The 17,502-nt window shown below is 35.9% G+C and overlaps 1 protein-coding gene across 4 annotated transcripts in view; it reads right to left on the reverse strand.

Moving 5' to 3' along the window:
* Cdk14 (cyclin dependent kinase 14) overlaps positions 1-17,502 on the reverse strand; it is a 549,244-nt gene that overhangs the window by 350,054 nt on the left and 181,688 nt on the right. For all 4 annotated transcript variants that reach the window (XR_007109786.1, XM_047560804.1, XM_047560806.1 and 1 more), the window contains one exon: positions 13,691-13,770. Coding sequence is in view for 3 of the 4 variants with exons in the window: in XM_047560804.1 (XP_047416760.1) it covers positions 13,691-13,770 (80 nt within the window). In the remaining variant the exon portion in view is untranslated. The remainder of the gene's footprint in view (positions 1-13,690; positions 13,771-17,502) is intronic.

A 17,502-nucleotide genomic window follows, 5' to 3' on the forward strand; every position in this document is an offset into this window, starting at 1 on the left:
TAATGTCTTCTAACAATTATGAGAAAAAAGGATAATTCATTAATGGAATCTTTTATATTTGCTCACATATTTCTATTTCCATTGTTCATTACCCCCCGAACCAAGTAATTGTTGAGTATCATTTTTTCTCAGCCTGATAGACTTCCATTTGCATTTCCCTCAGACTTTACTGATCTAAAAATGTCATTAGCCTTTATTTCTGAAGGATAGTTTTGTTAGACATAGAATTTTAGTTGACAGGTGTTTTTAAGCATTTTGAATACGTTTGTATATTGCCTTTCTGTCTCTAGTTAGATAAAAGGTCAGCTCTTAATCATAAATTTTCTCTGCTTGTAATGAGTTGTTTTACTCCTCCTGCATTATAGATTTCTCTTTGTGTTTTTCTTTAAATAGTTTCACTATGATGGATCTACTATGGGTCTCTTTCTGTTTCTCTTAATTGTGATACATGGATCTACTTGGAGTAAAATATTAATCATGCTTTCTAACAAATTTGGTAATTTTTTAGCTTATTTTAAAATAATATATGTGATTTTGCCCATGTTTCTTTCCTCTTTTTCTGGAACAAATTCCTCTCTAGAATGCTTGCTCCAATATACACATGTATCTGGTTTTTTTTTTTTTTTTTTTTTTTTTGGATTTTTTTTAATAACCACTAAGAAGTCTCCTTGTTCATTATCTTCTTTGGGTATTCCTTCAACATAAAAGAAAGTGTGCCTGAGTCTAGAGCTTGAAGATAAATTAGACACTAAACTATGTTGTCTTAACATTGGGCATGGATACTGGTCACAGTTGTTGGTCTCTGACCATTTCTGTTACTAGATAGAACAAAGCTTCTGTGGCAGAAGAGTATAACAGCTTCTCAAACATGAAGAAGTAATCAGGTGTAACCATGGATTTTTTTTTTCTTTTTTTTTGGTATTGGGATTGAACACACAAGTACTTAATCACTGAGCTACATCCTTTGTCCTTTTTTCTTTTTTTTAAATCTTTTATTTTGAGACAGGATCTCTCTAGATTGCTTAGGGCCTTGCTAAGTCTCTGAGGATGGCTTTAAATTTTCAATCCTTGGGCCTCAGCTTCCCAAAACTGAGGGATTACAGGTGGTGTGCCACTGTGCCAGGCCATGGGTTCTTAAAAGCAACTTGCAATTGCTAAGTTAATAACTATTATGACAAGCAGTTTATATATAGAATTTGAATTCCCATTACTCTTTTAAAATTAGACAAGAAATTTGAAGAATACATTATCTTTGAACAACACTCCAGTTAAAAACTCAGTTAAAATCCTGTTTACTAGCAAATTGTGTGACAAAGGACAATTTATCTATCTCATGGCCTCTTCATTTGTATCTTGCAGATATCAATACCTACATATTAACATAGGATTACTGTGAAAATTAGAGGTTAGCATTTTTAAATGTTGGCAAGGTAAGAATTGAAAAAGTCCATGAGGAATTTAGGCAATCATAAATGCATTCAGATAACTGGTTACATATCTTTTTTAAATTTCTTACATACAAAAGTATTATATCTCATCTGAAATTTATATTTAGAGTTGACACAATAGGACAGAATGTATTATAAACTTTTAAAAATTTAAAGCAGTTGAGAAATCTTACTGATTTAAAAAAAAACAAATTCTAATGTTTAAATTAATGATGAGAATAAAACATGATTTTCACAGTTTTAAGGTCACATGATGAACAATTTACAAATTTATGTTGATATCAGTTGGCAGATGTCCATCAAATTACTCAGACTTACAAAGAATAACAATTGTGGCAATTTATATTAGCTTACTGTAAAGTCTAGACTCATGGATTTTTACCTTCCATTTACAAAATTTTAGCCTGTCAAATGTAAAAAGCCCTAAAGCAGTTCATGATAATTTTTGGAGTGACAGACACAAAGGATTGTTATTAGAAGGTAACAAGGAAATATTTTAAACAATAAATGTGCATTATATTACAGCAGGTGTTTGTAGAAAAATACTGATGATACAATTACAGATTTTTACATCCAGGTAAAGATTCATTTTAGTTCTATCATTTTAGTAAAAATGATACATTTTAGACATTTTAGACATTTTTACTAAAATGTCTCAACTTCTTTCAAAACTGAGGATACTGAAGATGAAATATGTTAAATACTTGCTCATGACACACAGCTGGTCGCACAGTCTCCACCAAGACTGAATATTTTCTGATTTACTTACAGTGCTGTCCCAAGTTCATTTTCATCTCTAAGCTTCCTAGCAGACTTAAACAATCTGTGTATAATTTGTTACATGGAATTCTGTCTCAACCATAATGCAGTACATTAGGATTTAGAGTCTGTTCACTCAATCACTTGAACATTCAACATGTACTGAGGGTCCATCATGTAACTGTCACTTTTCCAAGCACCAAGGAGAAGATCCAAACGACTGGATCTACTATTTAATTATCTGTGTGATTTTGGACAAAAATCTCCTGAGATTCAAGCTAATTAGTAAAACAAGATGATAACATCAACCTTCTTTGGCAGTTGAAAAAATCAAATCAGATAATGTTCTGAATATAACTAATAAGGTCTTCAATTTAGGAACAATAAACATGTTACTGAAAATGAACCACCAGGTAAACAAGTGCCACAAGAATTCCAGGACTTAAACAACACATCTCGGACTGAACTTAACATCTTGCACATATTCCTTCCCCAACCACATTCCCTTTCTTAGCACTGGCTCCACTATCTACCCAATTATCCAAGTCACAGTCCTGGAAGTCATCCTGATACTTCCATCTTCATCAAGTTCAATGTCTAGCCAGACACCACACACTAATAGGTGTGCCTCATAAGCCCACACATTCATCTCCTATCTCTTCCTACTGCCAAGGACTTTTTATGTGCACTTATCATATTTTGCCTTAAGTATTTCATATGTTCGTTCCTTTACACTGGCTACATGACCCTAAACCAAATATAGGTTAGTTCAATAAAACCTATGGGTTTGAGAATCCTTACGGCCTTTTTGCTTACTCCATCCCCTTAATTGGGGCAGAAAACATAACAAATCCTCTAGATAGGAAGTTAGATAATCATTCTCTATGGGAACTGAAGTCTTCTCCCAAGAAAAGACTTCCATATGCTGCCATCTGAGGAGCTGCACCCCATCACACTACAGTGAGACCCAGAATTCCCTAGCTACCCAGAGCTTCCATCAGCATCGTAGTGTTTGGCTCTTAAATGTGGTTGACAATAAAGATTCTAGGCAGCAAAGGATGTTTCCAATAAAAGAGGAAAGACCAAAATAGGCAAGCAGAAAAAAAGAGACAGACAATACAGAAAAAAACTCAAGGAACTATATTTATTTATTCTCAAAGATAGAAGATAACTCTTCGGGTCTTCTTTTAAGAGATATCCTTAAATTCACTATCCAAGTTTTGTGAATTTTTAATTTCTGTTAATGTGTTTTTGTTTCCAAGAAATCTTCATTATTCCTTGATTGTTTCTATTTATGACCTCATGTTCATCTTTAATGGACACAACATCCCAACAATCCTAATAGGTTAGCAGCATCTTTACCTTTGGATAGAAGAGAAAACTGGGGCACAGAAAATTTAAAACTTGCTCAAATCATATACTTAGGCAGGAGTGCTCACCAAATTTGGAACCAGGCAGGTAGACTTCAGAACCCAGACACTTACCCACTAGACTAACTGCCTCTTGCTGGTCACTAAGCCTATTGATTAAAAACCACGCTAAGAGTTAAGCATGCAGCTTGAACCCCACCAGTATGCAATTGAGAAACCCCGGGAACAAGATAATCTCTAAGGACTTAGCAGTCATATTAGCTTATACAGGACTAAAGCACTTCAAACAAACATGGTACATTTATTGACTTAAAAAACATCTGTCAATTAAAGTGCTAAATTCAGAAATGTCTAAACTGAGCAAAGAAATTGTTGATTCCTAAAGGTATTAGGACCTGTGGGAGACACCTAGTTTAACTGGTCACCCACTGCTTGGGGTCAGATGTGGTAATAACGCAGGGTAAGGGTAACTCAAAATTCTGTTTATGATCTCCGTCAATTAGAAATCCATTACAAGATGATGAACAATTCAAAACACCAACAGTGACAAAACACAAACATGTAAACGAATGGTTTTCCTCTTGCCCCCTCCCCAGCTGTGCCTCAGCTCTGTTACAGAAGGAGCTTGTGTCCAGCAGCAACCCCTTCCTCTCTCTGCCTGCTCTCTCAGGGTAGCTTCCAGGAACATGAGGAAAAGAGGCTCCAGGACAGGCCTGCATGTCCTCTGGTCAATGCACTCTCTTCACTAGGAAGGTGAGTGGGTGAGAAGGGTCTCGGCATCAGACATTTGACCAGATGATTTATATTTTCACCAAAGATGATTATATACCTATCATTTTGGTTCCACTTGATTGTTGAAGTTCTACATCTATTAGACAACATATTTGGATTAAAAAAAAAAACTTCTGGAAGAACTTGGGAATCCAATCAAGATTCATAATATTTTGTCTTTGAGTAAATATGTCTGATATCTCAAAAACCAATGTGGAAGTAGACCTTTATCATTTCACATCTACTCAGCAGCTTTGGGGATCTCTATCACATCAGATCTCTCTGCTTCCAACCCAGACGAACTACCAAAGTCTCATTTCCATTCACTGCCCTGATACAGAATCTCCCTCCACACATACCACAGCTCAGAAGTCATTCCATCATCCAGGAAGAATCACATTTTTCTTTAAAAACAACAACAAATTAACAATAACAAAAGAGCCCAATCACCATGGAGAAAGTTCATTTGTCTAAAATATATATAAACTTTAGTAAAAGGAAAGTGATGGGTTGTCAAAACCCCTCTAAGAGTTCATTTTTCTTCTAAGGTTCAAAGATGAAATTGTCTCTGTCCACCGTTACCTACAAATGTGTGTGAAATTGAGAAGAATAAATACCTATATTGTGGATCCAAATTCATGCCCACCAGGAACTTCAGAATGTGACTTTATTTTTAAATAAAGTCTTCACAGATGTAACCAACTAAATAAAGCCACACTAGATTAGGGCAGAACTGAAATTCAATGACTGGTATCCTTCTAAGAAGCAGGTAAAACACAATGATGCACAGAGAAGGTCATGTGAAGACAGGCAGAAATTGGAGTCCTGTCACTATAAACCACAGAACATCAAAAACTGCCAGGAGTCACCAGAAGCCGGGAAAAAGCAAGCCAGCAATTCTTCCCTGCAGCCTTTACAGGGAGAATGGTCCTGCCAACACCTTGATTTTGGACCTGGAGACACTAGTGCTATACAAGAATAAACCACTCTGTTTGTGGTAATTTATCATAGCAGCCCTAGAGAAGTCATGCAGCACCCCAAATATGAAACTTAGACTGGTTAATTACCAGTTGAGCCATAATTCAAATATCAAACCTAACATTCAATCTTCACAAGCAATTATATCAGACAGCTATAAGGAAAAGAAATGTTGTGGTTGATTAAAAAAACAAAAACAACAACAAAAATTATTAAATAGCTTGCAACATAAGATATAAAGATGTGATGAAGAAAATCAAATATAGTAAATACTACAATTTTTAAAGGCTCAGTTAAAATCAGTACTATTTTCAACTTCATAACTTTAACAAGTTTATAAAAATAATGATAACATAGTTTGTATGCTAAATTTACTGTACTATTAGAAATATTTTAATTATACAATTCAAAATCAGTGACTAAAGGATCAAAATGTTCATTTTATAAGCAGCATAACCATTTCCAAATGTTTGAAGTAAAAGAGATTGTCTTTTTTTCTTAACCTCCTTCTCAAATTCTGTCCACCTCTGCCTTGTTGAGTTCCACATTTTTTGTAAGAAATCTAGAATATTTCCACAGAATTCTAGTAGAATCAATAATGACAGAAAAAAAAAAAGAGAAAAGAAGGAGGAGAGGAAAGAGAGAAAACTAAGTGAAACATAGCGGGACATTTAGATATGTATTAAAACTCTAAAACCAAATGAAAATTCAATATTACAGAGTTTACCATTTGAGGGTCCTTTTTTTTCCTCTACATGTTTTTCCTTTCCACTGTTACAAGGTTGAACTCTTTTGTTCCTTCCTCATTGTGAACCTTCCTCATGCTACATGGACAATGCTCTCTCATCTTTAATGACTGCACATATCCGCCCCCACACAGGGATCCAACGTGAGGCTTTGCACATGCTAGGCAAGCACTCCCTCACTAACCATATCCCCAGCTCAACTGTCATCATTTTTATAAACAAACATTTTTGCCTTACTTTCCCTCCCCACAACCCATCCTCCTTTTGTTTGCTGTTGTTCTTCATGTTGCTTACCTGTAGTGAAATAATCAAATGCAGCATAAATTCAGATTTTCTACTTAAAATCTATCGTAGTGTGATGTTTAAGTGTAGACCCTGCAAGGCGATTGCCCAAGTTCAACTTTTAACTCTTGACAAACTAGCTGTGACCTTATGTGGGTGACTTAACCTCCCCATGCCTAACTTTCTTCACTTTAAAATAGAAATAATGATAGTACATACAGTAGCACGTTTCATGAGAATTGAGTACCACTAGGCTCTGGCTGTGTATGCACAGCATGCAAGCACACACTAAACACTATCTAATGATACTGTTACTGTTTGAATTTGAAATTGTCCTTTATTAGAGTATATAGATTTAAGAATAATTCTTCCCTAAGAAAACCATTATGTATTCAAGAATACAGGAAAGAAGACAGCTGGTTCCCTCGCCTTCCTGTTCTGGGGAGATCTTAGAGGAAATTTTTATATTCTATAGAGAATATAATATCACAGAAAAAGAGCAAATACATTTTTAAAGTTGTTTTAAAGATAGGCTATCATAAGACCTTTTATCCACTGCCTTTCAAATCTCCTGACCCTTATCAGTAGACAGGAACCATGAGGATATAACACCATGGATTCTAATTTAAAATAGAAAAGCTGCTACTTAATTTCTCTAAGCTCCTATCAAAGGCAGAATGAGCCTCAAAGAACCTGAACCTGAATTAAGCCATTATGCACTCCAGTTTAAAGAGACAAAATGCAAAGGCCTACCCTGGATGCAGATCTGGGTAAGAATAGGGTTGCCTGCAAGCATTCTCACTTTAGCTGAAAGCCTTAAGTCAAAGTCTAAATTCCTAGGTGAGCCTGAGAGTGGAAAGCAGCCCCTTGAAAGCACTTCGCTGGGCATAGTGCTTTCCTATTTTGAAATCTTCCTGTAGTCGACCTTTTATGAATGAAGGATGACCGGAATAGCAAATCAAACTCAAAGTGTTCCCTCACCATTGAGCAAGCCATGCTGCACCCTCATCAGTGTGAAAAAGAACATGGCCCAGCTTGTCTCTCACCTTCCTGAATACCTCAAGTTCTACCACTAAGTACATGTAGGAGTTATGGTGCATGAACTTCTAGAAGTTCCAACAGGATAAGACAGAAAAACTTAGCCACCGTAATAGCTTTTTCATCCACAAAGAGCAGAAAAATAGGACTATGAAAGACAGGAATGAGAAGTGAAGAGGGTAACAAAGGACCAAAAACTGACCTAGAGTTTAAATTTTTTCACTCATCTTAAAAGTCATTTTATCTCTATTAATGGAAGAACTTTAGATTACGTAGAGGGAAATGAGAAAGAGGAAGGGGCGGGGGTATGAAAGGTGGTGGGATGAGATAGACATCATTATGTATGATTACATGAATGGTGTGAATCTACATTGTATACAACCATAGGAATGAAAAGTTGTACCCCATTTGTGTACAGTGAATCAAAATGCAATCTATAAAAATAAAAAACACTTTTAAAAATCATTTCAAAGTCGGCCTTTATTAGGAAAACCTCAAAATACTTTAAAATATTTTAAATAATATGCCATTTTGTGACCAGTCCCTCCAGGCCTCAATAATTCCATCACTCTTGATCTCCAGGGCACTCAAAACTCTGAGTAGGAAACGAAAACCGCAAATGCCAAAGCAGAGAGTTCCTAAGAGATAGCAAAACCAACTTCTATTTTCTGCAAGTAGGGTTCAAGAGCCCAAAGCTATGAAGTCACAATGGCTGAACTGTGTTCCCCAAAGTTCATATGTTTTTCATAATGTGACTGTGTGGCTATGGAGACAGGATCTTTACAGTGGTAACTGAGTTAAGAAGAGATCATCAGAGTGGTCCCTAATCCAATATGACTGTTGTCCTTATGAGAAAGAAGATATTTGGACACAGACACAGAAGGAAGACCATATGAGGGCCAGGGAGAGAAGCCTAGAGCAGATCCTTCCCTCACGGCCCTCATGCAGAGGGTCACGCTAGCATGACCTCAGACCTCTAGCCTCCAAAACACTAAGACAATAGCTTCCTATTGTTTAAATGCTCAGTCTGTGGTACTACCTAGCAGCAGCCCTGGCAGGATAGCTGGGGGGCAGGAAGGGAGTGGGGTTGTCTTCTACTGTGGTGAAAGGCAAAGCCAGGATCAAACCCTGGGTCCCAGACTCCAATACCCAGGGCAGTCTACCCCTCTTGACAAGGCCTTGCTGCTAATTCCCTGCTTTTGCTCCCTCGCAACTCTTAAATGTGCCCATCGTGTCCGTTTCCACTCTCCTTCCTGACCTCTCTGGCCCTCCTAGAAGGACACAGCAAGAAGGCACTCACAGATGCCAGTGCCTGCTGTTAGACATCCAGGCCTCCAGAACTGTGGGCCAAATAAATCTGTTTTTTTTATGTAGAGAAAATAAGTAAACTTGTTCAACTTCGTAAGGATCACGCTAAATATACACTGCTCATGCAGCACTCCTCAGCGAACACCACTCCCACATCACCAACACGACATTTTTCATACTGGTGTCTCATGAACTCGAAATGTCTAAAATCAACCACCTCCCAAAGGTCAGTAATGACACTATTTTGGAATCTAACAAGGTCTAGGCATAATAGTCAACTCCTCAGACAAGTCTTCTAACTACGCCAGGCCTCAATTCATATTTATATTAAAAATTCTATAAAATAATAGATTAAACCCCCTTTCAAAGGGATAATTTGAAGATTAAATTGAGTAACAATCCCTTCAAACTACATTGTGTTAAAAAAATTGTCTACATACTCACCAACTACTTCCCTCTCTGGAACCATTTTTTTACTCATTCAGATCAGAACTTTTGATATTTTCCTTCTATATCATCTATGATCAATAATCTACATATCTCTGGCATTTCTTCTTCAAAATATCATTTTATCCCTGCTTTCTAACAGAACCATAATTCCAAGTCTGTAGTACTTTGAATGACTGATTTATCAGCTTCTAGCTTCCTCTTTATCTATCTATATTGTACATACCACCAGATTTCTCTATTAATAATACAGTCAGCTGAAGAGCCCCAGAAGCTCACTGACCCACACAATGCAGTCCCACTCATGCAGCTCTGCATTCTATAAAGCGACTGGCCCTCTCCTAATACCTCACATTCAAGTCTATCAAAATCAAATTCAATAGCACTGTCCAACTTGCCTTCCTCCACAGCTCAGCGGAACCCAGCTGTTCCATCTCAACCAGTGGTTTTCAGTCCCATCAGGCACAGAACCCTCTTTATACATTTCAACTACTTTGCTCTTACTATGAACTGAAATTCATACCGAATAAGATGTATGCATTGTATAATTTCAAATATTTATAATTTCAAATGTACTAATCTACATTACATGTAACTAAAACACATGGATATATGTGAAATACATACAGACATGTATATGAAAGTTTGTCTTTTCTATTATGAAATGAAATTCATAGAAATTGGACATATGCATACACATAATTTTAAGTATTTATGTATAGTTTCAAATATATTAATCTATATATAACCAGAATAGTAAAGAGAAATAAAAAGTAACTGATAATAAAAAGTATATTTAAATATAATAATAGGTACAACTACATTGGAAAGCATTGAAGCATTGTGCTAACATCTACATACAGAATCAGCATAAATACAACCACTATAAATACAGATTGATACACATGTATTACATCAGTGACTTTAATAACATAAGCAGTACTACCATTAGTTACATATTTTCTAAAATATGTAAAAGTTAAAGAAGAGCATTCAACAAAACACAATTCATTTTTCTTTTAACTTTATAATGCAGTTGTATTCCTGGGAAATTTGGTAAGCAATAAATCTCTACAGATCATACTTCTTGTTGACATTTGAAACAGCTGAGGGTAGTAGTCTCAGGAAAATAAAACAAGTATTTTACCCTGCAAATGCCTAATAGTATAATCAAAAGTCTTGTACAACATGAGATAATTGTTCATTGTATTAGAGCAGTGAATGACAAAATTTTTTCCTAAAAGGTCAGATTTTACAGAAGTACAGGGGACAATATAGTCTGGCACAAGAAAACAGCCACCAACGATACATAAATAAATGGGATTGGCTATGTTCAAATAAAACTTTATTTGCAAAAAGAGGCAGCAGGCTGCAGGTGCATCATGGCCTCTCTAGAATGTCTCACACATACTGAAAGGTGTCTGTCACTCACTAAATGTCAGTTGCTCCATTCAATTACTATGACAACAAAGACACACCTCCTAGGGAGCAATGACCACCCCACCTTCATCCCACCACTAACTGAGAATCCTGATCTAAACCATTGCTATCCGCCTGACAACCACTCCTTTTCTATGCCTGCCTGTATGCAACTTCTCTTCAGTTTATTCTTCACTGTTTACCTTAACCCTAATTGAAGGCCCAGCCAACACCTTAGCTCCCTTTCCCTAATGGAAGGATTTCTTTAAAAATTAGAATATTTTCAAAATGATTTGACAATGATGTACCAACATATATTATTCCTCAACTTGTTATCTATATGCTCTGTCTACCACCAGGAAGGCAGATTCCTTGAGGATAAAGACTCTATCTAATACTCCATCATATATATAGACTCTAGCTTAGAGACTTTCTGTAAGTTACTCAATAACTATGATAGAGTGATTGCCATGCTGGATGGTGAAGATATTCCTGTGAACAATCAGTAAAGATCCATGAATTCTCTTAAGATGATATGTGACTAGAGAGGGGAGGAAACCATGTCAGATTTCAATAAGAACCATAACAAAAATAAACAGGGTGATGAGTTGGTGAGTAAAGATGCGTTGGATAATGGTGAGCAGCTATTTTAGATAGCATGGTCATAGGAAACTTCTCTCAAAAGAGAAGATTTAAATTGATATCTGGTATCTAAAGAGTCACAGAAGAGCATTCTAACCAAGGAAAAGAGCATGTGTAAAATCACTGAAACAGAAACCCCTGTGACATGGTTGAAGAAGAAACAATCAATACAGTATTTTATACAGTTTTAAATAAGGGGAGTGATATAATATGATTTAATTCTTTAAGAAGATTATGCTAGTTTCAAAGTAGAGAACAGACAATAACTCCAGATAAGAAGCAGGGATTTCAATTTAGCACTTGCAAGGAAGAACTGATGATATCCTGAACTGGGGGCATTATGGTTTGCATATGAGGTGTCCTCCAAAAGTTTCTGCTTTAATGCAGGAATATGCAGAGGTGAATGATTCTGAAAGCTGTGATCTAATCAGTGTATCCTAGTTTGAATAAATTAACGGTGCTAACTGCAGGCAGGTGGGGCATGGCTGGAGGAATGTCATCTCTGAAGGTGTGCCCTGAATGGATTTGACACCTTTTCCTCTCTCTCTGTTTCTTGGACACCATGAAATGAGCAGCTTTCTTCTTCCATGCACTTCTGACATGTTATTCTGCCTCACCTGAGTGCAGAGTAATAGAGTCAGCTGACTATGACTGAACCCCTGAAACTACAAGTCAAAATAAACTTTTCCTCATCTAAGTTGCTCTTGTTGGATATTTTTGTCACAGCAGTGAAAAGCTGACTAACCCAGAGGGTGACACTGAAGAGACACTTGTGCTATATATAAACAGATTTGAGGTATTTTTTAGAGAAGTAACCAATTCGACTTGACTTGGCTAGATTTGGGTAGAAGAAGCACTGGATGTTGCCATTAGGAATGCAGGAAGAATATGGTTTGGGATATGGTGGAGGGACAAAAGTGCTATTTGGATGTAAGTTTGAGGTCACTGTTATGCAATGATTGATTCTTGAGATGGAACCAGCCTTGTGTTCCCACAATGAGCATTGCTTAATAGTGATATATTATTATTTTTATATATTATTGGATTCAAGAGGAGATGCCAAGTAGGCAGAGAAATGAGATGGAGACAAGGTCTTAAAGGGATGTAGGTATCTAGGTCATTGTGGCTGCTATTTAAACTCATGAAATGAATAAAATCACCCAGGAAAGAGTACTTATTAGAGGAGGGGGGAGAAGCCCTTCCCTGTCCTGAAACTCCAAATTTTAGAGGAAAAAGCCAGCACAGGAGGAAAAGGAAAACTTAACAACTTACAAAATCTGATGTCACAGAAAAGAATGTTTCAACCATGTGCAATCTGCTAACAGGATGGGTAAAATAAAACTGAGAGTTGTACATTTCATTCGGTGAGAAGGAGGTAACTGATGAACTTTATAAGAGCAGTTTCAGCTAAATAGGAATGAAAGAAGCCAAACTAAAATGAAACAAAAAGAGGAATGAGAAGAAAGAGAAAGCACATTTCTCAGAAATAAGTAGTGGAAATTGTATTGATATTTGTGAGAAACAAGCCAGATGAGTGAGAGTACATGTAGTTCACCAATACCTTCATACAGTTACTGAGGTAAACCACTGCTGTTGACCTCTGGTTCCATAGAACAAGTAACTGTGAGCTTTTCAATGCAAAAATAAACTGATCTCAAAGGAAGATAATGTGTACTTTTAAAGATGTAAAGATAAAGCTACTAATCCTAAGAGCTATGATACTGAACTGAAAATTCCCAACAAATAAGGATGATATTTCATTTCTCTTCAAGTAGAGAAACTTTTCTAGGCAGGAACTAATTTCATAAAAATTAAAATCTTATATAGTAATTACATTATAAAAGAAATCTTTAGACAAATGACAAAGTAGGGGAAATATTATAATATAAATCTCCCTAATATATAAAGAATATTATATATCAATAAGAAAGTCAATAGAAAAAATAGTAAAGGACATGTACAAAGAAATCAAGAAATTCAAATGACTAAAAAGATAGTGTAGCATGATTCCCTCATCATTAAAAAATTTCCCATAGACACATGAATATAGAGCAATGTCATACTAATATGTATTTAGGAGCTCTGCAAACAAAATCAAATATATAAAATTCCTCAATTACCATTAAGGCATAACAGTGTATTTCCATATCTAAACATACAGCAGAATGGTCTTAACTTTTTTTAATTTTTTTTTTTTTGTCAATGGACCTTTATTTTATTTATTTATATGTGGTGCTAAGAATCGAACCCAGTGCCTCACACATGCTAGGCAAGGGCTCTACAACCCAGCTACAACCCCAGTCCTGGTCTTGTCTTCTTAATGTTAATTTGATATAATTTGTTAAGAGTCACTGATATCAGCATACACACTCCTATGAGAAATATAACAATTTAACTTAAAAACTCAGCATATTCTGAGACGTATAATACCCAATTACAAAATCATACAAACACAAAAGTACAAACAAGTAAGAGTGCCTACCTTCCCTGATAGCGGTGAAAGGGGTACCCTCTTCTTCTTGTAGCCTGATCACCTTTAGGGCTACCAACTTCCCATTTACCCTGTGGGAAACAAAAGAAAGGATGGAAAGTGAAAATATGTGCCTACTAAGGCTCTAATTGTCTTCCTTACCATTTATATTTTATGCAATTTTGCTCTGAAAATGTCAGTGACTCAATTACACCACCACAGCAAGATTAATTTGGTAAGGTTGGGAATTCCATATCATCATCATAAATATTCACATTTTAAACATTCACACTTGCATAGGCCAAGATTTAACTGAAGTTTTCTGTGGTTCACTCTGTTCCTTCCAGAATGAAACTAGTATTTAACAAAATCACCGCAACTGACAATTATTCTCAGATTAATGAAAAAACCAGGCACTCAAAATAACTTTTTCTTTGTTTCTCAATAGCTTCCTTCTTTGTTTCTTTTGCTGAACCGTCTGTACCTTCGGTCTTTGATGAAGTCATTCAGTCCCCAAGGACAGAAATGTGACACTCAGTCTTTTCTCCTCTCTCTCTCAACATCACCCATTCTCCCACTTTTTTTTTCTATTTTTTAAAGAGCCGTCTAAGATTATATTTGATCTGGTTGTTTTATATTACAGTATATCATCAAAAAAGTTATGAATATACTATTACAAGATTACACAAGACCTATCCAAAGCAGATGGCTCTTCCAGACACATTCTAAAAGTGTTGACTCTAATTAAAAGTAAGATTATGCTATGGAAATAACATTTTATCCAGTCAATTCTGTCAACTATTGAAAACATGATTATCCATACTGGTGGTCTTAATTGCTCCATTTCCGACAATTACAAGGTCTACCAGCATACTCAATTTGGTTTATTTGTTAATTAAATATTTTTTTAAAGTATACATTAAAAATGGGAAGGATACAAGAATGTATTTGGTGAAAAATAAATCTCCCTGCCATACCCTGCTTCAGCTACTCAACTCCCGCCCTCTGGGTCATCATTCACCATTATTCATTTATACTTTTAGGTCCATAGACTTCCAAAGACATATGTATCACATGAATAAGTGCACACACACACACACACACATATACACAGAGTACACATACACAAATGATAGTATAGAATACAGAGTACATTGTATACTGTTTTGTCTCTTAACAACTATTTTAATGACTATCTTATATATTTATAGAAAACTACCTCTGCTTCTGGAAGACCAGAGGGTATTTCTTTGCATGAGTGTAGCATTTTAATCCTGGTCCTCTACTGATAGCCATTTAGCTTGTTCTCAATTTTTGGCTACTCTAATGATGCAATGAAAATTCTTGTACACATAATGTCATCCATGTAAAATTGTCTGCATTATAAATTCCTAATTTTGATGACTATTGGAAATGTTTTTGATACAGAGGATACCAACTGACCCGTCCCATAGCAAAAAATGAGAGCTTCTTTTCTTTCCCTGTCACCTATGCTATATGTCACCAGTATTTGATTTTGTCAACCTGATAAGTCATGAATTGTTTCTTATTACAATTTAATTATTATTATTTCTTTCTGTGCTGAGGATTTAACGTAAGGCCTTGCATATACTAAGCAAGTACTCTACTACAGAGCTACAGCCTCAGGTCTCTTGCTGCCATTTACATTGCTACCAAAGATCTTCAGAGGTTAAAGAACCACAAAGAAGTTCTCCTGTGACCCAAAAATGCAGACCCCGCATCTGAAATAAAGAATACAAATGTCTTTTTTTGAAAACTGTATCTATCTGCTCTATTTTTTCTCAAACAACTGCCACAGACACAAAACCCAAAAGGCCAAGAAATTTGTCACAGTCAACCATCCCAGTGGCATTTGTCATTGAACTGATGGCTAAGTTCATTCTTGTTGGTTACAGAAAAGGGCTGAGGACATCTGATGCAAGGCTCCACAGAGCCATATCCTGGAGCTCAGAAGTTGTGCTCATTTCTCCTGATTTCAGCTAGAAGGACAGGCCTACTGCCTTGCTACTCTGCCACCTCGTGTCTTGAGTACATTACCTTGATATCTCCCATCCTGTGTGTGCCCCAGGTACCCAGGTGCAGGCAAAACATTGCAATACATGTGGGGTTCAGCTTGAGTCTATACCTTGTGCTCTTCACTTTGTCCTTTAGGACTCAGGGAGCCTCTGGCAGAGCTTGAGGCTGCAAGTGCTGACATCTGTGCAGATTTTTCTCAGCCCAGTTGAGCTCATCCCTGGCTCCCTGAGGAGGCAGCAACTGATTCCAGGAACTGCTTGGAATTTTCCTCTCATTTACAGATATTTTCCCCTCACCCATAAAACACACAACCTTCCTCCACAAAGCTTCCATTTCCCTTGAGAAAGTTGGCTTGAATGTGCTGTGAAGTGAATTCTGGAACACAGGAACCTGATACTTCTGAAGATCACATGCTTAAAACACTCTCAGCCATGAAACCATGACTGACCTTTAACATACTGAGAGCAGTAGAGCCTCTAATTGGCTTAGTGCTCTTCAAATGAAACTAAAGATGAAACCCCTGTAAATAGTCTCATAGGCTAATTTGCATTACTTTCATGGTGAAAAAAAAATTTGAACTTATTTTCTATAACTGTATAAAAGAATAAGATGAAGGTTCATGGGAATACTAATTCTGAAATCTTCATGACTGAACTACAAGTATTAGTTTTTTGAATTGAGATTTTATCTGTCACATCATGTGAAACTAAAAATGTCCTTAAAATTTATATTACAAGATCCAGGAGTAGAGGGACTATTTCCTTAGCTGATTTTTGCCTATTTCATACCTTCCTGGCATGTAGTATGTTTAGTGAATGAATATTGTTACCGTTCATACACTCACATTTTTTCCTCATACATGCAAAATAAATCCAGAATTAAGTACAAAAATATTTTCAAAAATTATAGAAATACCAAAATTGTATGAAGCCTTCAACATCTCCTTTCATGTTTCTCTTCATTTTCTTTTTTCTCAGATTAAAGTTGCAGCCTCTTTGTTTTTGATGCATGTAGATATAGACAAGCTTTCACTTTCAAAGTTTTAGAATTTATAGAATGCTTTGTTAATTAACCTTTTTACACCCAATAGACATGTTTCAAAACACTCATTATCCTTTAATAATCTAAGCACAGACCACTAATCAGCATCTCCCTCTTTCCAATTGCTTCATTGGTTTCCCATTAAGAATCATATTGATCATCAAATTACTCTAACATCAGAGTCATTGTAACCTTCTCTTTTCTTAATTAGTTTCTCTCTACATGTCTGGACACTCACCTACTGCTGAGCCCCTCAGTTTCAGAGGCTCAGCAGTAGGTGATTTTAGTGACAATCTCAAGTCACTGGTTCCTCCTTCTGAAAAAAGTAACATTTCTGAAACTTTCTAATGTTCCACTTTTTGTACACATGAATTTGAAATTTCAGTATGACCTGAAATACTTGACATTCTGAGTAACTCATGTATAAAGTGTCAGTTCTTAAAGATATATATTATATTTGGAATAACAAAATAAACATTGTATCTCCTAATTATCTTGTAGCTTTAAGTTATTTTATGAAGACTCAAAACATGTAATTCAAACATTGATTTAAATAACTTAAAATAATTACAAAATTCATATTGAACCAATCAGTTAGAGCTGTTTACAAGAAAACACTGAGGATTCCTCTTTAACATGTCTTATTAATTAAATCAAAAGCTAATGAATAGGAAGCAATCAAGGTTTGATTGCTAGTGGAGAATTAATTCAGGTAAACAATGTGGTAAAAAAACAAAATGCTTAGG

Source organism: Sciurus carolinensis, chromosome 8, assembly GCF_902686445.1.
Source record: "Sciurus carolinensis chromosome 8, mSciCar1.2, whole genome shotgun sequence".
NCBI lineage: Eukaryota > Metazoa > Chordata > Mammalia > Rodentia > Sciuridae > Sciurus > Sciurus carolinensis.